The sequence below is a fragment of the Rhopilema esculentum genome, chromosome 14 (assembly GCF_057945365.1).
Source record: "Rhopilema esculentum isolate cy_ngs chromosome 14, ASM5794536v1, whole genome shotgun sequence".
Lineage (NCBI taxonomy): Eukaryota > Metazoa > Cnidaria > Scyphozoa > Rhizostomeae > Rhizostomatidae > Rhopilema > Rhopilema esculentum.
The window spans coordinates 7250131-7272856 of record NC_142828.1 but is presented as its reverse complement, the minus strand read 5'-3'; the positions used below and the strand labels follow the sequence as shown (position 1 = coordinate 7272856).

The 22726-nt window shown below is 35.2% G+C and overlaps 2 protein-coding genes across 5 annotated transcripts in view; both read left to right on the top strand.

Annotated features, from left to right (window-relative positions):
• Positions 1 to 22726, top strand: part of LOC135696182 (glutamate receptor 2) — a 61780-nt gene that overhangs the window by 24660 nt on the left and 14394 nt on the right. For 2 of the 4 annotated variants that reach the window (XR_016144585.1, XR_016144587.1), the window contains 3 exons: positions 1587 to 1666; positions 9496 to 9587; positions 12340 to 12478. Coding sequence is in view for 1 of the 4 variants with exons in the window: in XM_089112415.1 (XP_088968541.1) it covers positions 1587 to 1621 (35 nt within the window). In the remaining 3 variants the exon portion in view is untranslated. Of the gene's footprint in view, positions 1 to 1586; positions 6468 to 9495; positions 9588 to 12339; positions 12479 to 22726 lie in introns of those variants that run through there. The other 2 variants (XR_016144586.1, XM_089112415.1) reach the window with 2 other exon arrangements.
• Positions 12929 to 21087, top strand: LOC135696178 (homeobox protein Hox-B4). The gene is made up of 3 exons (XM_065215472.2): positions 12929 to 13063; positions 13758 to 14070; positions 15100 to 21087. Exons 1-3 carry the CDS (start codon positions 12929 to 12931, stop codon positions 15516 to 15518), a joined length of 867 nt encoding a protein of 288 aa, XP_065071544.2. The 3' UTR covers positions 15519 to 21087.

Here is a 22726-nt window from a genome sequence, read left to right as displayed (position 1 = left end):
TATGTTTAGGTCTAATTGACCTATGATATCCTATTCTTCAGCGATCGCCTTTTTCGCTTTGCGGCAATACCTATTGTTGGTTAAACACTTACATCAAAAAGTCTTCCCAAATCTGCATTGTGGTGCATTTTCCTGACAAAGATTTTATGCAAGCAGAATGTATATTCTGTATCTACGCTCGGCAGAAGAATGGCGATCTTTATAACTCAATATGCCCGACCTCGTTTCGATGGCAATTCCTTTTTCACTTGCCCATGATGGACAACCACATGAAAGCCTCTTGTGCGACCAGCATGCTTAGCGGCAGTTGTCTTGAGAAATTGACTGTGTTTTGTATTTTCATGCAGTACGTTACTGGGCTGGTTATTTGAATAATAGTCGCAAAGCGTTAACTTTTTTACTTTCTGCTGTTGTTTTTAAGACGTTTTTCATGCGAGTAATATAGCCTTACAATCCTGACTTTAAGTTTAGTTTTGAGCTTTGATGAATATGAAAAAGTAAACAGCGTACAAGGACCCTCTTTTTCACCCACACCTGTACACCTTTTTCATTTTTCACTAATTTTACGAAATCGTCCTAAACCTGGAACAGTGCCTTTAAGTCCTGAATTCCCTCGCATTAAGTGAATAATTTAATAATTTTATCTACAAAATTCAACTATGATGGAGCGAAATTAAGTTTTGGAATACACTCTTTCTTAAGAATCAGATATTTATTGCTGAGGCTCGACGTTCTTATTTTTCGGATAATTAGAGGCTTGGATATTTCTACATTGATTTTCCTACAACAACTTTTTAGAAAGACCAATGAGTAACGGATAAATGTTGGTCTTTTTTTCGACACGAGGGATGATTTTTTCCTTCTATTTTTTCATCTTAGGCTTAATACATTCTTGCACTGTTCTTATTTTTTCAAGACACCAAACCTCGGTGTTTTCATAAAGTTGTTTTTAGAAAGTGCAGTTGATCACTTTCATACCGATTTCAGGCCCGCACAAAATTTTTGACAACTGAAGCGCCCCGTCATCTTGTTCTGGTTAGCAACCACAGCAACATATGCTTGAGTTTTGCTCTAATTGCAGCCATCCCGTTTGAACGTTTTATGATGGAAATTATTATAAAAAGAGTGGCATTCGCACATTGGACAACAAAGAATAAAGGAAATGAGTAGAAGGGCGTGTTTTGTGTTCCCAGTGTAGTTTTAAAGAATAGTTTTCATTTTCTCTGCCAAGAAAAGCTATTCTTTACTATTGTAAAGATAATAAAAATAACCTTTTTATGGTTATTTTTCATTAAACCAGCACAAAGAAGGAAATCTCAGTATCGTCTGAAAAAATCTGTTTAACCACTTAAATTTACGCATGTCATTAAGGTTCTATCTAGTAGCGTTTCTTGAGTTCTTTCAAACTTTCATTATCCTTAAAGATACAGGCTGATGCCTGTAAATTCCGTCTTCTAACAGACACTAGCAGACATCCTAGACATTTGACACATTCATTCGACATGTGTCTCACCAGTACACTCCAGAGAAGATGAACTGCTTAGATGCATTCGGAAATCATTACCAGCCTACGTTTTCTTTTTTAGAATTCATGGAAGGAAAGGGTGACAAGAGTGTGTAGTGGACGGAATGAGATATTCTCGAAGCAAGGCGACCAACGGAAACGGTATCATTTTGAATAACCTCTAATTAGTATATTAAGATCTCGTGAGATGCAATTAATCAATATATTTCCGATTACCTGGAATAATTCAGTCAAGGTTTTGATAATTTCTTGGTGATTTTTCGGGTTTTGATATCATCAGTGGCAAAATTAGCTTGACCACTGCTCCCTTCGCAGATGGGATTCTGGAAATCTCAGCAACATATCGAATATATACATATTACATGGAAGAATAGCAATGTAGTTTCAGATCAATACAGGGGAGAATTATAAAACCTTTATAACTTTACAGGTTTCGAATCAAGTTTTAAACCCCTTGCTAAATGGTACAGGGTCACATCCCACTATTCTCCGGGACCGTAAGATAAAAATTTTTGGCGCGAAATACCATTTGAACTCAAATTACTCCCGTCGTTCAGTTTAAGTTTGACGTCCCATTAGAGATTTGACCAACTCCCCCACCCCCTCCCCTTAGAAATTTTCGCGAAAGAGCCTGCGCTAAGAATTTGTGCATTCGATCTCTGGTCCCGCCTAACACAGTCTATCCGTTGACTGATTTCACAGTATTTTATATTATTATCTATAATTTTTACTCAGGCTTTATAAACAGGTATACTCAAATTTATAACCATAAACTGTAATTAAACTTGTTTTGAAAAATTAAATCTGCTTACTCTCAAGTAACCAGTTGAATTGCTAGCTAACTGTAAGATAAAAGATATTGTAGATAGGTAATGTAAAGTTGCTTTGTATCTTATAATTGTGGTGCATTACATGGTTGTAAAGTTTTCATAGGATCATGTTTCCACCGCTATGGCCATCCCAAGCACTTTTTTGGTAAGGGTCATACCGTTCTCCCAAGAAGATAAAGTATATAAGATAATACTAAAGCTTCTGCTAGTGGCTTACTAAAGAGTTTATTTTCTTCTTGATTTTGGGGTCACTTTCTATGTTTTTCGGTCTTTATTATTGACTGGTCAAAAACATTGGGGTAAAAGTTCCATTGACTATTTAGAAAGTTTCTTAGAACAGATAAATGAAATGCTCTACGCCTCTGGCTGACCCGTCTACTTTTTGAATCGGAAGGAAGGTACGGCTGAATGCAGGTTTTGTCTAGGGGGGAATGGTATATTTTAGCACACTGATCCCAAGCTGGAAAGAACAATATTTGTTTCTCTATGCACTAAAGAGTGAGACTAATCAAGAGAAGAGAGGAAAATAAAACAATAGTTTACGCTGGTAACACTGAGTAACTGGAATAGTTGAATGGTTAAAGCTTGGTATACAAAAGTAGTTTTTCATAATGAGCTGTTAGATAGTCAGGGCTTCAAGCTGTTCTAGTACAACTTTGTCTCTGTATAACATTTCATAGAAACCAGAATGTTTAGATGTTCAGTTTGAGTGGGCATTGCTTTCAAGTTTTCTCTTCTCTAAAAAACAGTGGATTATTTAATGGTCATCTTCGATTTACAGAACTTTGCGTCACAAAGCCCCCTCACTAAACGGCACGTATCATCTAAGTCCATATACGTACGTATAATTTCATGTTCATATATGTACTTTAGCGTTAGTGGAATGTCTGGATACACCTGAGGATTTATGTATCTGTAATGACTTCCACTGTCTTTATAGGTGCATCAACTCCACCCTTTATTTTCCAGACAGCAGCTATTTGTATATTACCAGACGCCAAAAAATGCAAAAAAGTAGGCAGTGAACCGCCAGTTATACCTCTTTTTATTCGGTTTTAGCCTCCCCCCCCCCATCTTTTTAGACCCCCCATTTTTCACAACGCTCAACGGTGCCTGATCACTTGATATGATAGTCCTCTAGCGTTAACATCGTAACTTTCCTAGTAATGAAAAGGATTACATAACGTACTGTAACATTGCAATTGAAAATCTTGTCTGTACCTGCTGATCATAATCACTCACATTAAAACTTATCAAGTAAAAATGTATCCTAATGTAAATATCGTTAGCATTACCATTAAAAGGGGTTGTTAAGTAGCATTTACTTAATTTGAGATTAAGCGGCTTCCGTAGATGAAACACTTCAGAATTTCTGAAAGTATCAAAGAACGCTTATTTTTAGGTGAAGTCGTTTATTTAAAATAATCTTCAAATTAAAAGTATGTTTAAATCTATTTGTATGAATTATTGACCCCTCATAAAAATCTTCAACCTTCATAAAAACCTGAAATGTGTTGTGCAATACTTTTGTGTACCCTTTCTCAGCCAGTAAGTTATGTAAACCAGTAAACCTTTTGCAAGTAACCCGTTTCGCATTACACACCGGTACGCCACTATTGTCACTTGCAAGCGCTTTTGCATGTTGATCACTTTTAACCCCGTTATACTTCATATCCATGCAAGGATGTAGGAAACTTCATGACGTCTTCTGCCATGGGTCAATTCAAATACCTCTCTGAAATAACCGTCACTGGGCCGGTTGCTATGTGATTTACTGAAAGTTCCCCCGACTCAGAGAAAGGTTCCCTAGGGCGTAAAGAAAGGTCCAAGTTGCCTCAAAATTACTATTTGGCAAACACGTAAGCAAATGGCTGCTCAAAGGTTCGTATGGTGACAGGGTTCAGTTCTTGAGACAACTGCTCAAGAGGAAAGCCTTCGCTAGAGAGCCAATGGAGTGGAGATGCAATAACGATCTGAAAATTGACTGGAAATTCTTTTTAAAAGGATGAATGTCAAGGGTTTGATTTTTAGACTGTGTTAGAGCCTCTCTTGGATATCATACTAAACTGACTTATTTCTTAATTCCTTAGACCTTTTTAGCTGTGGTGCGATGGTGCTTTCTTGCCCCTTGTCCTTCTTTTTCTTCGCAATGCTTGGTAGCATGAAGGTACCCCACAGTGGCGGAAATTGCGAGCATGTGGGGGCAAGTCCCCCCAGATTTTTGCTTAATTGTCGGTTAAAATATGCTTTTGACGGAAAATTATATCAATTGTCGGCTAATTTGCTTGTTCTCTTGTGGGCTTTGCCCCCCCCCCTTGCCCCCCCCCCCACTTGAGAAGGATTTCCATCACTGGTAGCGCAATGGCAGCGTACTTCTAATATTGCAAAAACTTGTTGCCTTATTTTTTGGGATTTTTTTGCTTCTAAGTTAGATAAAATCCGAATACGGTCCCTTCTTATCTTTCATTTACATATTAATGAACCCTAGTCGCATATATTTGTTAAGAAAAGTGAGTTTCAATGCCATTACAAAGGTCATTTTAGTGTAGCAAAGTTGCCGATGCAGCCCTGGGTTATACCATAGTCATAGAAATGGTTATCCTAGGCTCTCTGTTGTGCAAGCGACCTAAATCTACACCAATAGGATCAACAACAAGCTAGTCTCCAAGCACGGACGGGAATGGAATGCAGAAAATTCGGGAAAACTGCACTGAGCTTGTTTATTCAGCATCTTGGCATTAGATTGATCTTCTTTTAATTGCATCTAGTTGGCAAGATGACACATAAACCTCCCTTTGTTTTCTTATGTTCTCACCGGTGATCACTGGCAAGCGGCCTTCGCTCCAATCAGCGCAATAATTAAGAACCATCTAATCTAGCAAAATGCCTGTGTCGTCAGGAATGAAAATTGCCATGCTTCTTATTGAAAATAAAGCTTTTCCCGAAATTTCATTTTGAACTGATAATCATAATGTGTTCCTACAAATATCAAGCCACAATGGAGCCACATTGGCCCTCAATGTCTGTGCCATTTTACGATTGGAACATATTTTCCCTAAATTTTCATCAAGGAGAGGAGACGGTATAAATTTGTCACTTTATCTGTAAACTTTGAAAGCACCCAAGATAATAAACTTTTCATCCAAGATACTCAAATTCTTATCTAAGATACTTAAATTTCCATTTAAAGAAATTTTCTGTTCAGGAGAAGGACTGGGCATTTTTATTTTTGATGGATGTTTGTACAATTTATATTATTTTCCCATTAACCTTAAAACACTATCTAGTGTCATTATAGTTTAAATCCTCCCTCTTTGCTCTTTGATTTCTCAAGCAACTTCTGTCCCAATCATTAATCATTTAACATTAGGCTGATTTTCTGTCACTCAGGATGTGCCAATTTGTAGGCTACATTTTTTTGCATTTCAACTGCGTGACTCAACTCATTTGAAACTGTCATTACGCCCATACTTTGACGTCACTGAGTTTATCCCAAACATTGCCTGACTTTGGGAACGTGGATCACATTGTGTTAAGAAATTTCTCTGTTCTATTTCATACAACTATGATGCCAAAAATAGCTCCTGCATCCAGGCGTAATTGCATCTTTGTACCATTGCCAATGCGATCGAAAGCTTTTTGTCGCATTTGTCTGAATAAGGATTTTCGGATAAGCAACACGTTTACGTAACGTGTTAGTTCAACGTTAAGCAACCCCTTCTCAACATACTTACTTTTTTGCAGTTTTAATTTCGTTAACCTAAAACAGCCCTGACTGAAATTAATATGCTCGCTTTGAAAGAAAATCATCTAATTTTTTTCTGATGAGAACGATGATACACATAATGCTGGTGATTATATTGATCATTAAAAGAACCAAAAATTTTAAGGGATACCACGTTTTAAGGAATAAAGCGATTCTTACAGTTGCATAGTGTGCGATTAGAGAAAATTTCAAGTATAAATCATTGGATTAATTAAGTTGGTTGTGATCAGTGATCTTGGATCTAAGACATATGAACCAAATCGTCTGTCAGAATGAGTTCCATCCTATCTTTTGAAGATGGATTATCGAGCAGTTTCGTAAGGTTAAGGGTGTTCTGTACTATTCTTTCTTACACACAAATTCCTTGTTGAAAAATGCGCGCAAAAAGTGTTTAAAAAGACAAATTTTCATCTTCTTTTAAACCCCGAAACTTCTGGCGCTTTATAGATATTCGGAAGATATTTTAGTCCCGACACGTTGCCTGGTACCCCTATGATCCCTTTTTGTAACATTTGTTTACCCCACTCCCAAAGCCATACGCCTATTCTTACATCTATTGAGACATCCTATGATTTTCGGAAGATAGGCCCTTAATTAGGCCCTTAACTGATATTCCTTTGCCTGGAACAATTCGTTCTACAGAGATGAAAATGTATTGGATTGTTACCCATGCTCATCGGTATCTTTTTAATTTCCAACCAAAAAGGAGAGGATAACTCTCGGTCTTCTTTTTCTAAAAAGAGCGCCAAAACACCCTTGAAAGACGGTGCCATTCACTTCCCCAAACACAAACGTGGCGCTTCTTTAGTTAAGCCGCCGCTGCGTCACCCCACTAACCCATGTTGTGTGCTTTGTTTACCCAACATTGTTTACGGCTCTGATAATTCTTTTGGTATTTTAAAGTTTAAAAATGTACTAACTTTTCAACTTTCTGTAAACTGAAGTCTTAAAGTACCGAAGACAATCGAACCCATTTCAAACTTGGTAAAATATGATAAAAGTTAGTATTCCAAGCTAAAATGCGTACGAAATATGAATTAACAAATGAACGAAATGAGAAGCGAAATAAAAACAACAACCTAAGTTATCTTAACTTTCCCAGAGTTTATACAAGTCACAACAGTCGATTGTCAGTAGAAAGTTTACTTCATGTCTTCCTTCCTTTTATGATCGGGCTTTCTTCCATATCTTTAGGCTGTTTTTCATCTGCTTGATCTTTAACAAATTGCAATTTTGTCTAATTTCAAGGTTCAATTTCTTATTCATTGAAAAATATTGATTTATCAATTGAAGTGTACGAGATATATTGGGCATTTCGATAATTTATGTCTCAAGTCACCACTTGGAGCTGCGTTTTAAGGAACAAAATAGACAATATTTTTTCTTCCGCTGATTATTAAAGCTGAAAAAAATTACACAATTACGTCTTTTCTGGATGAACTGAAATATATTCCCTTCGTTCGTTGACCGTCTTTCTACATTTTTCTCTGAGACGAAAGCGTCGATAAGAAATATATTGGTGTCGTTCTCCAAAATCATCAAAATTCTTATCTCCCTAATTAGTTGTTTTCTAAATCATTTGTTGATTATTCATTCTATTTTGAACCATGATATATGTTTTAACCTCGAAATTCTGTAGCTGAACAATCGTTCCAATTTGAAATTTTCGTCCATTGAAGGAAGATTTTTTCCTCTTGAGGATCCATGTTAGCGAGGGGCTATGGGTGACATTCTCTCTAAACAAATCCAAGAATCGCCGAAAAGGTTTCGCCGAATCAATAACAAAAGATTCGAATAGATTATTTCCAAAAGGTGTTTGATTGCCCATGCCCCTTGCACTAGGATGCGCCTCGAAATTTCAGAAGATTTTTGGCGGTAGCTCCTCTAGAACAGTCCATTTGCTCTCACGAGAATGCCCCCAACGCGAGAAGAATCTAGTTGCTCTCATGAGGATGCCCCCAACATAAAGCATAGTTACTGGCATATGTTTGCCCCTCCGCTTTAGTCAGTGTCTCTTTCATACCTACCTTTGCAAAGTTCCGCAAGAGGTTTTCTTTGAAGAGACCTAAACTATTGACTCAGCTTTAGAAATACAAGAATCTTCCCCTTCGAGTTTTTAAAAATCTATTGGATAATTCCCTTTTTCAATTTTATTCACAATTAGTTTTTCAAACATCATCACAAGTATCAGATTATAGATTTTACTAATTTTTTTTTTAATTAACTCCTAATTTCAACTATTATTCCTTAAATGTATTAGGTCTGTTACCGTATAAGTTACTGTAAAGCTAACTTTCAGACGGCCCCTTGGAAATCTGTTTTGATAATGGACTACCCTGAAATAGTGAGCTTAGATAATTTCCAAATAAACGTGAAAGAAAATTCTCTAAAATTCTGCAATTCTCTAAAATATTTATTGAGTTCTAGCCAGATAACAGCAACGTCGAGTCATTCTTCAGCCATTGTGAAAACATGCTATCTTCCTTCGCTTTTTTTGCCCCCACTTCACATTTTTGGAGAAAAGTCCTGGCATTCCAACAATGCAATGTAGAAAATATCCCATGTCTTCAAAACTTGTATTTTGAATTTCAGAGTTGCTATTCTTATTTAGTTGGCAATGATTTTTACATCAAAATTCATTAAATTAGGAACGAAACTTCTAAGCACATGTCCTAAAGCGTCCTACCCTAGGGGCAAAAATTATGGTGCCCAGTTCGACATTAGTGGGAAAATTTGCTTTGAAATAGAAAATAGAAGAGAAAACGCCACTCACAAAGGAACTATGCTTTCCCCGCCTTCTCCTGAAGCTCATTTTCCACCACTGTTTCAGCTATTTGTGGATGATTCCGTGTTTAAAGGGTGATAAGGTCACCACATTATTTGGTTGATGTCGTTTTATTTGCAGTTGGTTTAAATTTCAAGTAGATAAGAAAAAACTTTTAGTGAAGGAACACCTGTTTACAGTTAGAAAACTTCGAGAATTTTTTTTCATTACACTCTCTGTCTCATAAACGTTTAGCATTTTCTAGCATCAGTGTTTAGAAATGGTTTCGAAATGGTTTAGAAAGTAAAGCTTCCACTCGTACGGAAAGATCTGGCTGTGTTTTCGCCAATAGAGTTCACGATATTTACAATAGGGAACGTTTTTTGCAGCTGTTGGCAGCCCTTTGGTGAAGTTGCTTCATCAGTAGAATCCCCTCAAAAAATAATTCCAATCCCTTTTATTTAACGAGAAAATAGCGCTCATTAAGTGAACCGATGTGCCAAATTTTATTGCCCCGATATCATTCCCCGATTATCATTATCAATAATTTTTTATTTTCCTTTTGAATTTTCCCCCAGTAAAGCTTTTTAATCATATTTTCTTTTTCTAGATGTTGGAATTCACCCCGGTACAGTCAGTGGCAGCCATTATTTTAGTTTTCTCGCAACGATTGTGGAGTGGCTGTAGGACAGAAATGAAGAGGTATTATTATGTTCTGTAATCATTTCTCATTAAGGAATCTATTCATCTGAAGGTTTTCCGACAAATATGGAACGGCAATATCACAACTGTGTCCGGTCGTTATAAAATTTTTAAACTATTTTGAAGTGATAAATTGACGATCTTGCTTAAGATCTATACAGCTAAATGTTAAACATGATTCGTCGTGCTATTATGAACGAACCAATCAAATCAATTAACCATCCTGCGACGCGAAGGATTCTGGTTAATTCACATCAAAGTGTGCTATAGCGCTGTGTTCTAAATTAATTTTTTATAAAATATTTCCGTCTAAATTTTATAGAAAGTTTACCTAAAATCAGACATGATTATTATAAGAAGGGTTTGGCAGCAACATTTGTCAACTCCGCTCAGAATAGTCAATTAAGTACAATGAATTTAATGCGTTTAATAGAAAATTATGATTATTTCTTAAGTGGACACTTAGGTTTGTGTGAGGACAGAATTTTTGTAATTTGTTTTGGAGAAACGGGCATATTTTGAGCAAAACATTGTTTAGTAGAAAAACCCTGTTTGAAGTCAAATACCATTTGATATAATATTCTAAAACATACTCCCGATTCTGGATTGAAACATTATGTTAGTGAAAACATTAAGAAAGGAAACCCCTGTTTATATAACAGTAAAGGGCTTCTGTTAAGTAAGCCACGTAAAGAGTCTCTATTAGGTAAACAGATTAAAAGTCAGTGCATCTGCAGGAAGAATGCAATAAAATACAACGTCTGGAGTTGTCACTCGTAAAGTTATATACAGAGAATAATCATCTTGCTTGAAATAGAAATGTATGGGTACCCTTACTAGTGACACGCCCCTGAACTAAAATCCACTCTCGTCAGTGATGCTTTCCTCAGGCAAAATAGTCTCTTTTTTCTGTATAAAAGCGCGCTTAATAGGAAACTCGAGGCTCAATTTGCCAAAAAATAAGAACAGCGTAAGAACATGCCCAGGCTCACGTGAAAATTGCAAGAAGAACCAGTGTTTTTTGAAAATTTTATCTCATAATAACTAAACAGAACAGATTTTTCAACCGTGCTACAATAAAAGCACCGAAAACTTTCATTGAGTGGTCTTTGAAACAATTTCTGATATGTTGTTGTAGAAAAATCAATTTTATAGTAAGAACAACATTAAGGGCATCCAAGCCTCAAATTATCAAAGAAAAAGAACGTGGAGCCTGAATTATCTGGTTCTTATAAAAAAGAGTGTTTATTGATTAGCTTTGCCAGAATGTAAGATAATACTCAGACATCCGCATGGCCCCATGTGTTCGTAGCTATAGAAGCCAGGCAAGACGCACCAAGTCCCAAAACAAATCTTTTAATTAGAAGCTGATACCAATATTATGTTTTAAAAGACATAGTCAGTCTTTGATGTCATTCCTTTATTTTATCAGGAAAGAGCTGTTTGTTTCGGAGGATGAGGATAAATTATGGGTGGTTCATGTTTTCAGACAATAACAGGGGCCTATCCGCTTTTTCAATGTGAAATTCTCCCGAAATTACGGGACTATCAGACAGCTGAAAAGTCCGGATTGTTTTTCTAGAAATAATTTGTAAAGCTAAGGGAGCTGTGAGGAAGCGATGCAATATTACGAGTATCTGCCATTTACTTTCTTTTTATTTAAGATTTCTATCGCAAATATCTGCTTATTAATTACTATTATGCGAGATTTCCCGAGGCTGTTGCTAAACATTCGTCCAGTTATATTCCATCGCACATTTTTCTATACTGTTAATACCAGTACTTGGCACCTATATAAGTCCACTCGCCCAGGTGTGGTTCACTGGGATGTACAGGGCTGAAATGTGCGAGTTTCTTTTCAAAACCAAATAGCGAGTATTTCTTTGGAATGCCTCGTTTTCAAAAGCATCAACAGCAAGCTGCCAACGTAAAATTTCAAGAGACTTTGATAACACATGTGCAAATTTAGGCTTGACAATTGCCAGTTCAAATAGAATGTGACGTAAATTATTGAAAGTTCCTTTTGGGAGAAGGCTCAAATCATGTTTTATGGATAGAGCCCTTGCAGATATAAGATGCCAAATCCACCAGATATGAGGCGCATTAGTCCCTCATTTCTAGCATTTCTATGTAGACCAATTAAACATGGTTGTGGATTGCAGTCTTGTTCGAAGTAACTAAGCCATAATCCGGTAGTCCCGTCAATTATTGGTGCCGGTTTGCTAAATATCAGGCAATAAGGCAATAACGAACCTATTTCGCTTTCCTAATGCTTAACTTTATATAGCCAGAGTATAAACCTACGCGCTTGTTTCTACAGCTAACTATTTAGGAAATACAATCATTGTTTCGCCTTTTTATTCATCTGTAACTGCCCCAATAAAAAGGGCTGATTTTGCTTGCTGCTTAATGAACGGTATTGAAGTCTTATCTTGATACACACGACAATTTGCTTGGCTGGATATTGGCCTAACTGCTTTTTTTCTCAATTTCCTATCCATTTCAAAAAAAATGCTAGGGGATTCAAGTGCACAACAGACGACTCTGCAAATCTTCACTAGGAAGGCCCTTGCTTGCTACTGTTGATACATTGTACCTGTATAGAAATTTAGTACTTATTTATCAATAGAAATTTAGCAATTTTCCTGCATGCCCTCCTTCCATATAGAATTACAGATGCATAAATGCTTTAGCACCTCCAATCATTTCATAGTACCCATTAGAACATATTTCTTTTCTATGACTTTTTTAGTGACCCGCGAAACATGAATTTTTTGAGCTGAAACAGCTATAAATTGAGGTTTGTATTTTTGTATTTATTAATAAAGTCATATCAGGCACCATTTTATCGACTAGAAATTCGGCTTGAAAACTGATGGCGGGTAAACAAGCCCAATTTCAAGTTTCAACTTTCCGCCTAGCCTGTTTTGATTGTTTACCCCCGAATTGTTCATTGTGATAACATGCCTAGCGCGGTAGACAAAGGGGTCGGGTCTCATTATCGGGTTTTCCTGTCATGGGGCTATTGTTCTGAACGCATAAACAAAGGGAAAATGTTCTTTGTACAATTGTTGATCGATTGTTCTCGGTTGCTTTGTTATTGTCTATTTGACGCTTGTGACGCACGCCTACAACCGCTGCCTTATTAGCGCAAGTGCAGATAAAGCGCATCTCAAATGTCTTTGCGCCAGTAACGAACGAACAAACTAGCAGAGAGTTAAGAAGAGCATAGATTTTTATTCGTTTCCATAACGACAAGAATTTTGCCGGTAGATTAACGGGCACATTTGAAGCTATCAAGTGTTTTGAGACATTTTGTTGGTACGCGTTATTGGGTCATTATGACTGATTATGATGGTCCAATGAAAATGCTACAACCGAAGACGTACACTTCTTTAACTGCATTTTGTGGTAAAGATGGCAATAGTGCAGCTGGCTTGAGCGCAGACCTTTGGAACACAGGACACAGAATGCAGGTACGTTTATCAGCGTTTACTGATGACAGTTCCCACTTTAATTATCGACTGATTTATCATAGCAACTTTAGTCTACAGAGAATTTTGGATTTTATGCCAATGATTTGCCAGTATTTAAATATATTTGCACTATTCATATATACTTTTATTGAAAGCGTTTCCGTTCAATGCATCTCTTGTCGATCTAAGAATGCAATTTAAACCTGTTTTTAATTTTGATACCAGTTGTGACGTCTCTTGTCACATAGCAGCAATCTTGATTAAGACCTTCTCCTCTAAATTTATAAATCGCTCACCAAAAAGTAATCATCATATCGGATATATTTTCATCAGGATTTGTGCTGATAATTGAGAACTTCGTATCGCATATTTTCTGCCACTCTAGACAATTTACCGTTGTTTGCCTGTAAGACAGCCAATCCTGAGATAAATCTTTGGTACCGTGCTATCTCCAAATCAAACGACGCGAGGAACTATACTAAAAATTTTGAGAATTTATTCCATAGTGCGTTTTATGGAATGGTTTACAAAGCGTTTTTTGTAGTTTTTTCTTATTAAAGCCATGTAGTCTTGTAACATTAGGATCTTATAAGCTACTTAATAGCTTTACCTGTGCCACTACCTAGCCTCTAAAATTAACGTAGCCGTGTCGTTACCTTCCTTGCGTTGTTATACCTGTTACTCTCTTTTCTAGCCTTCACCAATATATTTCAACTCGGCATCACCGCCATTGAACAGTTATGGCAATTATTCTCAATATTGCCAAGGGGCAAGCCATCCCCAGTCATCGCACACGAGTTCTATGAGCAGTTACCTTGATTTGGGTCAGTCAAACTCGATGCAGGGAGTTCTAACCACGGCCCCTCTAAATGCCGCATTCTACCCGGAATTCGGAAGCCACCCAAGTGCTGGAGGTGACGTCGCATCGAATTACCCTTGCACTTTTCATCAGTATTCGTGGTTAAAAAGCACAAGCCCCGAGTTTTGGTGGAACACTCCAGGAGTTGGTAAGTTGTTGCATCTTTCTTGAATTGCACTTGTCACGTGTTTAGCTAAAAAGTCAGCAGTGGGTCAAACAATGTCCTGCAGATCTTGTAGAAGATCGGCGATTCATAATTAATTTTTCATCATATAATCAGTGTTGTATTGACTTTATAAGATTTTACACCGCTCTCTCTCGGTTGCATTTCCCTTATTCGATGCTGTAAAACTGATGAGAAGGTGAAACCCCGTGAAACGTATAGTTTAAGTGCATGTTGCCTCTTTTTAGGCGTGTTTCTCAACAGCTATATAGATCTGCTGTCAGTTATGGGTGTTAAGGCTGTTAGAAGACCTCTTTAAGTTATCTTCACGAACAGATACAACTCTGTATTATCTTCAAAGAAAGTACCAAAACCCTCTACAAAGTAAGGCACTGAGCCACACCTATGGGTCGTGTTCCAAGGCAGGTCCACTCGTCGCTTCCTTATCATGTGACGGGCCATACCTTGGCAACTACATAATTCTTTTGTTTGTAATGTTATCAAACCAGCTACATGTTTGAATGAGGATCATACTGCAATTTGCAGTTCTAAGTAAAGCCAGATAACACAATAGATGAAGAACTTTCTGGAATAATATTTTGGAAAGACTTAAGCATCAAAATCATCAAACAATTCTTGCCCATCAAACAAAATCATCCAACAAACACTTGGAAAATATTTTTTAAATCCTACATGTGCAGTTTCGGTACTTGATCCTCCCCCTTCCCATAGTGCAACGCTCTGTTTCTGGTTCCAGTGAAATAATGATTGTCTCGTCCCAGTCCCATATATGTCGTTTTGTCTTGCAGTATTTCTTTTCAATCAGTTACTACTTCGTTCAGAACCAATAATTTCAAATTATTTAGGCCTACATGAGCATCGGCACTAGTTCATTTAAGTATACATGTAGTCAAGTCGTCAAGTTTTTTTAAATTCAATAGTTTATTAAATTAGCAGAAAAAGACATTTTTGCACCTTTCATTAATTGGTTAAAAATTTATCATCTTCTAACAGAATTTTCTTCGATAAAAGCCAAACCACCAGAGAGACGTCGAAAGAGAACGGCCTACACGAGAAAGCAGCTGGTAGAACTTGAGAAAGAATTTCACTTTAACCATTTCTTAACAAGAGAACGTCGACTTCAGCTGGCAACTTCATTGAACCTATCCGAGAGACAAATCAAGATCTGGTTTCAGAACAGAAGAATGAAATGGAAGAAGCGTGGTTCGACATCTGTGGATACAACTGAAGTGCCTCAGTCTCCAGAGGATCAAAGGAAAAGTGCCTCGACAGATTCAATATTGTCTTCGTCGACAGAAGAAGAGAATATTGAAGAGGGTGTTACGGACTGTATCAAAGAATCGCCAAAATCTTATAACCCAGTTTTTCCTGAGCAAGAGGACTATAGTTCAGACAAGTTGATACATATGTAGATCGTTATTAACGATTAAAAACAGATTAATTTATTTGCAAATTCTAAGTATTTTTTCTTTTGTATTGTTAAACTTAAAAGGTGTCATTATAACAGGGACATATATTCTTAGTGGATATCCACGGTCTGCAAATTCCACAAATATTTATTGCAAATTCAAGAACACTGTTGTGAAAATCTAGAACAAAAATTTGTATGAATATACATTCCCTGCGTTATATATCGATAGATAAAACTAATTTATATTTTCTTTTTTTCATTTTGAATATACTGATTTCTTCCCTGTCTTCTTATGATGTATTTTTTATCATTTATCATTACTTAAATCCTTACCTGTCTTTACTTTCATCATAGTTAATATTTTCTTATTCAAATTTTCATTTTACACTATATTCCTGACCAAAATCTCAAAGATTTGTGTCAGCTAACATCCATATATTTTCGTCAATATTTTAATAAATGTTTGTGTTTTGTTTCGTGATTTGATTTCATCAGTTTTTAGATTTTGTTTATAGTTGTGATCAGTTTATTCGATATTTTGCTCGAAACATTAATAAAGAATTGAAAGATACGAGAAGCCATTTAATTAGCAGTATTAATCTTAAAGTCGTGGTATTTATCATAGTTGTTGCACATAATCAAGGTTGTTTCTAAGAACCCTGTCGCCAATATTTGTTTTGATTAACTTTAAACCCCCGATTTTCATCATTCAAAGCAAGTTTGTGCGTGTCAAATTTTAAAACCAACGTCATTCTAACTTCGCTTACATTTTTTGTATTTGATAAGTGCCATTATTTATTATCTTTGTAAACTTGATAAATACATCAAAAATGTAATTGTATTAGGTGCTGGAATATGAATCTAATTAGTAAATAGACTACTGCGTTTTCTAAGTTTGCTCTCGAGTATTTATCAGAGTTCAAAGTCGAACTTTCATTTTCTCCGGAAAAGAAATATTGATCGAGGTTTTGAATAATGAGCGAGGCAAATTATGTCCGATTGTCTTTTCCCCGGAAAATTAAATAATTTAGAGCAACGTTGGAGAAAATACCGCGGTACGTCAGTGCATATGCTGACACGTCGGAAATAGAGTTAGTTGGTGTATGATTGGAATTAGAATTAGTAACGGCTCCATGAGTGCCATGGGTAGCATCATTAAATCACTTTTGAATCAAAAATAAATAATATGCAATCTTGAGTTCATGAAATTATTATCTAGAAGCTTGATTGGGGTAAAATCGGGCTTCACCCCTTCAAGATACTAATCAATTGAGGGGTAAGTATTTGGTGTGTCACACAAAGTTGTTAGTGCCTTTGTTCTTATCTCTGTCTTTTCTATTGCGACATGTGGGGTAGAGAAAAATTCTTTTACCCTGGTGATATGTGATTCTTTAATTTTAACAGGATTAGTGACTTTAAATATAATAAAAATAAAGATATCGAGTAAATAATACATTGTAGCCCATAAAACCCTAAGAGTTATATTTGTGTTCGTAATTGAAGCTATCATAAAGTTTTTCAAAATTCAATACTGTTGGGCTGTTGATAATGCCTTCTGTTAACTTGTTCTGTACGATTCTTTGCGAAAAGAAATTTTTGTCCTTGAGCTTGTTTTACTTGTACACAGCTTGAAGATGGTTGTATAATTCAATTCGACGATACCTATTTTTGAAAACTAATATCATTACCCCTCGAGTTATGCGCAAGTGTCATGAAATTATAAACGTGATTATAACTGTACGTTGAACGATAGCTAGCATCTATAATCCAAATTCCAAAGCCTGGGGAAAACATCCCAGATTTGTCAATTTAAAAATCCCAACGCGATAAAGCGCCTAAGCGTCTTAATTTGAACAAACAACTATAAAATTGAAATTCGAAATTTGTGATATGATTTATTCTTGGGTTTTACTATTTCTTGATTTAAGAGTTTAAACAGGCTCCTGCTTTTTCGCTATCAATTTTGAGCTTTGCGTTTACGAGACTTAAAAACGAAAAACATCTGTGAAGTTTATCTACTTACCATCGAATATCTTTCTAATTTGTAATTTTGTAGAAAGGTTTTTGTTTTATTTCAGGGCCATCTTTGTTAACTTTTGTTTGTTGCATTATTGAAACTTTTATTTGATTTTTCTGCTTCATTTGTTTTTGTATCTCAAGTGCACATTTGCATTTACAAGTGCACAAATAGATATCAGAACTGCACTTTAAAAAAACTCTGATCTGAACAACGTCATTCAGGGAACGCGGAACATATTACGGACTGGGGCGACTAGAAAGTGTTATGAGGGCTAAGCATGCAAAAGACCGAAAGCAATATTATTATAAAATTGTTTAACCGTACAGTTCTAGACACAAAATAGCGCGTATAGTTCTGCCTATACGGCATTGAGCACTTTCTGTAAATAGTAAATTACATTTGCATTGTTTTGAGTATATATTGGGAACTTAAGCACCCCCACCCCCTTCTCTGTTGCGACGTGTTTAAAAGCTGCGTGTTCAGTTCGATTCTACATGCAGTAAGTGAACCGACATAGCATGAAATGTACCGCAAGACTCTGTCTTTGGTGCTTTCCTATTCATCACACATACAAGCCGCTCTTGTATACAAGCGATCACTTACTTTTCATGAAAAACTATTTTTACAGTAGGTTACAATATCTTTGTTCCTTTCCTTTCAAACTAGGAAATGTAATTTGCAGTGGTGCAGATGACATGTATAATTACCTGGTTCATTTCAATTACTTTGGAATTATGATGTGATATGGATATCACGTGAGATGAGATGAAAATCAAATAAAATTAAACACGGAAAGCAGCTTATTAGGTCAAGAAGTGTGATACAAAATAAAATTCATAAATAAATCATATATAAGGAGCAAGCATTAAAAAGGTACAAGCTTGGGGTTTATTAGTGTTTATTTTACTAGTATAATGTTTCTAAAAATTTAATCTATACTTCCAATATTTTCTTCATGTATGTTATGTAGGTGAAAATCAAATCTTGTTCCAAAATGAAAATACCAAAGAAAAAATTCACAAAACTGCAAAAAACCACAAGCATAGAAATATGCACATGTTTCTTGTCAAAACGAAATTAAATCAAAACAAATTCTTCAAGGATAATTACTAAAAATAAACAACATTGAAAGAAATGATCGAGACAGGACTTTTCAAACAATTGTAATTTTTGCAAAGTTTTAACAGTTTACATCTTTTACGAAATCTTTAAGAAAATAAGATTGCAAAAAAAGAAATCTCTAAGAATTCTTTAACACGTCAGTCGGCAGTAAAAATATCAGGAAACATCTAAAAAACTTAATGAAGTAAGCAAACTTTTCTGAAATGTTCACAATAAATATTTCTTACAGTGCATATATTTCGAAATCTTTAAAAATAATTTATGTTCGAAGAACTGAAAAGTTCTAAGAAATGTTAAGAAAATATGAAAATGAAAAAAGAAAAAAATTCCAAAAAAGCCAGATTTTTGTAAACTTTGAATGAAATGTTGCTTTGAAAATATGCAAGTTTTTAGGAAATTTGAAAAAAAGTATTTATGAAAAGGTGGAGTTTTTGTGAAATCTCGATGAGCCTATGACTAGTGGAAGAAAACAAAAACTTTGAAAATGTTGCAAGAAATATGATAACCAGCAGAAATTAAATGTTTGACAATATTAAAAAAGCTTTGACTGCTGAAAATAGCCAAACTTGCAAAAACTTATAAGATGACCTCAATTTTGAATAAAGATAGAAAAACTGCAAAATTTATGAAAACTTTTTATTTAAAGTGATTAATGAAAACATGCTACATTTTTGGAAACTTTAAGAAACTAATAATCACCAAAAATAAACAAATTTTAATGTCTTCAAAATATGGTGAATTCAATTTCTGTGACGGACGGACAAACGATACTTTCGTAAGTTCTCAAAAATAAACGGGTGATTCCTGAATTTTCTCCTTTTGTGTCATGAAAGAACCCATAAGGTACGAAATAGATGAGGTGAAGCAATCACTTCTGAAATAAACAGGTCGCTTCAGAAGGATAAAAATGTCTATCGTGACGGACGGACGGGGTAGAAAACACTGACAAAACTAATTTCATGGGTTCAAATTTTCTATCTTAGCCAACGAGCTTGAGATAAATTTGAAATATTTTTAACAACCAAATATCAGTTTGAAACATCATCATACATTTTGAACGACTATATTTCTCAACATTTGGAAATTTTAAGGCCAAAAGTACCAATGGTTCATCGTGACGGACGGACGTGACGGACGGACTGGAAAATGTCGTTTGAGATTAAAATTGATAAAAAGTACATTCTTTATCATCAACATTTAGTAGAGATGAATAATGGTTGATGTCAATCGTTTATTTGGTAGGTCAAACCCCATGTGCGCAGTTATTGGACAAGTCACAAATTTTTTAGAATTTTTTTCCTCCCTAGTAATAGCGACAAAATATTGCTTTTTTTCTCTATCTATGATATGGTACCTCTATCACTATTTATGTTGACGATACAAGCAGAAATAACGACTTTTTCGTTCCAGGAAACTTACGATTGTCCGGACGGCACAAAATTTTGGTAAAAATTTTTATGAAAGTACTAAATAAATATGGCGAAAAAGTCTTAAACAATACTAAAAACATTTTAAAGTGTCTATCGAGGCTAATTCTGCCTCTTGAATTCCTAATTATAAAAGTTTCAATCACTCCAAGAAGCATTTTGTGATGAAACCACTGATCACATAGAAGGCATTCTAGCAACTCTTCTCCAGTTTTATATTTACCACGGCATTGACCACAAGGGGTATTTGGGTCGTACGACAGAGGCAAAGCAGCAGCACACACATCACCATCCCTCATATACCTCATGTGATGTTCGTGGAAAGGCCCATCGCCGGTGTAATATGCGTTTTGGTACCCTATGCAAAAGTGTAACATTGTAAAACGCAATGTGTTTCAAGTCATGTGATTTCATCGTAGTGCGATATTATGACACGTTATAAATAACAAATTGAGCACAATTCTTTTTGAGTTTAAAATTTCACATTTTTCAATCAAAAAAACTTTGGAGTCGCCATTAATGTTTTACTTTTTTGTATAAACTTAACAAGGGAAATCACAGCACTGCTTCTTGTTAGTACCCCTTGTTAGAAATAGTTTGATTGTTCTTTACGTTCTGAATAATATGAACAAGAACATTTGTGTTTCCAGACCGGTTCGCATGCTAAATTCCACCATTCGTTTCGGTTCCCTGTTTTTTAAAAGCTTGGGTACGTTTTTGTATAAGAAAAATTGCCATGCGTTTGTGTACCGGGACCATTTTGCATGCTAAATTCCACCATTCGTTTTGGTACCCTATTATTTAAGTGCTTTGGTACGTTTTTGTATAAACAAAATTGCCATGCGTTTGTGTGCCCGGACCGTTTTGCATGCTAAATTTTACCATTCGTTTTGGTACCTATTGTTTAAGTGCTTGGGTACGATTTTGCATAACCAAAATTGCCATGCGTTTGGCTACCCGGACCGAAATGCATAAGGTTACCGAAACGCATATGACACCGGCAGCGGTTTGCAAGAACTGAAGCTTACAAATACCTAGTATGATGGTAAATTTTTGTGACGGACGGACAAGGTGAAATCATGAAATTACAGACGAACTAAGTTATTGAGCACTGTTTAAATGAAGTCGTCACGCTCGTTATACTGAAATGAGATAAAAAGCAAAAGGTGTTAAGATTTATTTTTTTTTCATGTGCGGGATGAAACTTTTTTGACCAATTTCGTGACGGACGGACAGACCGAAGGGAAATGAGACTGTCCGTATGTGACAAAATATTGTTTCTCCAAAACAAATGGACAAAGTAACCAGTTGAAAGTATCAGTTATAACATAGGTGCAGATTTGTATGAAATAAATTCGATTGGAAAAAATTTGAAAAAAATTATTTGTCCTTCCATCACAATTATTTTCACACTCAGCTTCAAAATCTACTATAAAAAGAGAACTACATACTAACTGAGAACTGAGAAATATTTATATTTTTCATCAATTTAGATAAGATAAATTATTCCATAATATCAAGATTCTCGTTTTTTCCTAAAAACTCAACGAATTTCGTAATAGCCACAACTGGGAAAAGGCAACATTCTAAGAAATCGTAAAGAAACTTACGACTATTGAAAAAGTGCAAAACTGTAAGAAATTTTGAAAATAATATTATCAGTGAAAGAGATAAAGGTCTAAGAAAAATAAGAAATATTAATGATTGCGAAAAATGCCAAAATAAAGAAATCGCTAGTTTTTTTAATGATAAACAGCAATTTTTTGGAAGTCTTGAAGAAACTTATAATTTTTCTAAAAGGTACAAAATGTTTTGAAATATTGAAGAAATTGGGAGCACCGGTAATGTTCAAAGTTTTGACACTATGACAAGAGAAAATATAAAGAAATCTTAAAGTAACAATAGCTTACATCGATTACAAAAATGAGACAAATTCAGAAGCCATTTTGAAGCAATTATGATTTATGAAAAAAAGAAAATTTTGAATGTTCTAAAGGAACTATGATTACAAAAATGTGCAAAATTTAAAGTAGTTTTCAAGCAGCCACGATTACTGAAAGTATACCAAATTTAGAGCAATTTTTAAGCAACTATGATTAATATAAATGAAAAATTTTCAATATTTTGCAAAGAACTATTATTTCTAAAAATGTCCAAAAATTTTAACTAATTTGCAATCCATCATGATGAATGAAATAGTGCAAAATTTGATGAAATCTTCCAGAAGCTAAGATTATTAATAATAAGTTTTTCTCTCAAGCTCTCAAACTCAACTCTCAAAAATTTTTAATTCATAATTTTCAAGAATTTCTATTGATTTGAGTAGGGAAACGGAAAATTTTCAAGAAACTTTGACTACCAAAATGTCCGAAATTTAATTTTCTTTTCCAAAGGCCATGATTACCGAAGATATGCAACTTCATATCGAGCAAATAATGTTGAAGAGATTTTGCTGACTGAAAATTTATAAAAAGCATGTTAGATGAAAATATGCAAATTTAAGCAATATGAGACGAGTAATTTTTAAGAGATTGTGCTTACTGAAAATATTAAGAATTCCACTATAATCTAATAATAATCTAATAATATAATAATATAATAATCAATAATATCACTAGTCTGACATGCAGGTAATGGGGT

Excerpts from the sequence above, each read along its gene's own strand:
- LOC135696178 (XM_065215472.2), top strand. The coding sequence starts at position 12,929 with ATGACTGATTATGATGGTCCAATGAAAATGCTACAACCGAAGACGTAC. Across the intron at positions 13,064-13,757 it reads ACACAGGACACAGAATGCAG|CCTTCACCAATATATTTCAA; the intron begins GTACGTTTATCA and ends TCTCTTTTCTAG. Across the intron at positions 14,071-15,099 it reads GTGGAACACTCCAGGAGTTG|AATTTTCTTCGATAAAAGCC; the intron begins GTAAGTTGTTGC and ends ATCTTCTAACAG.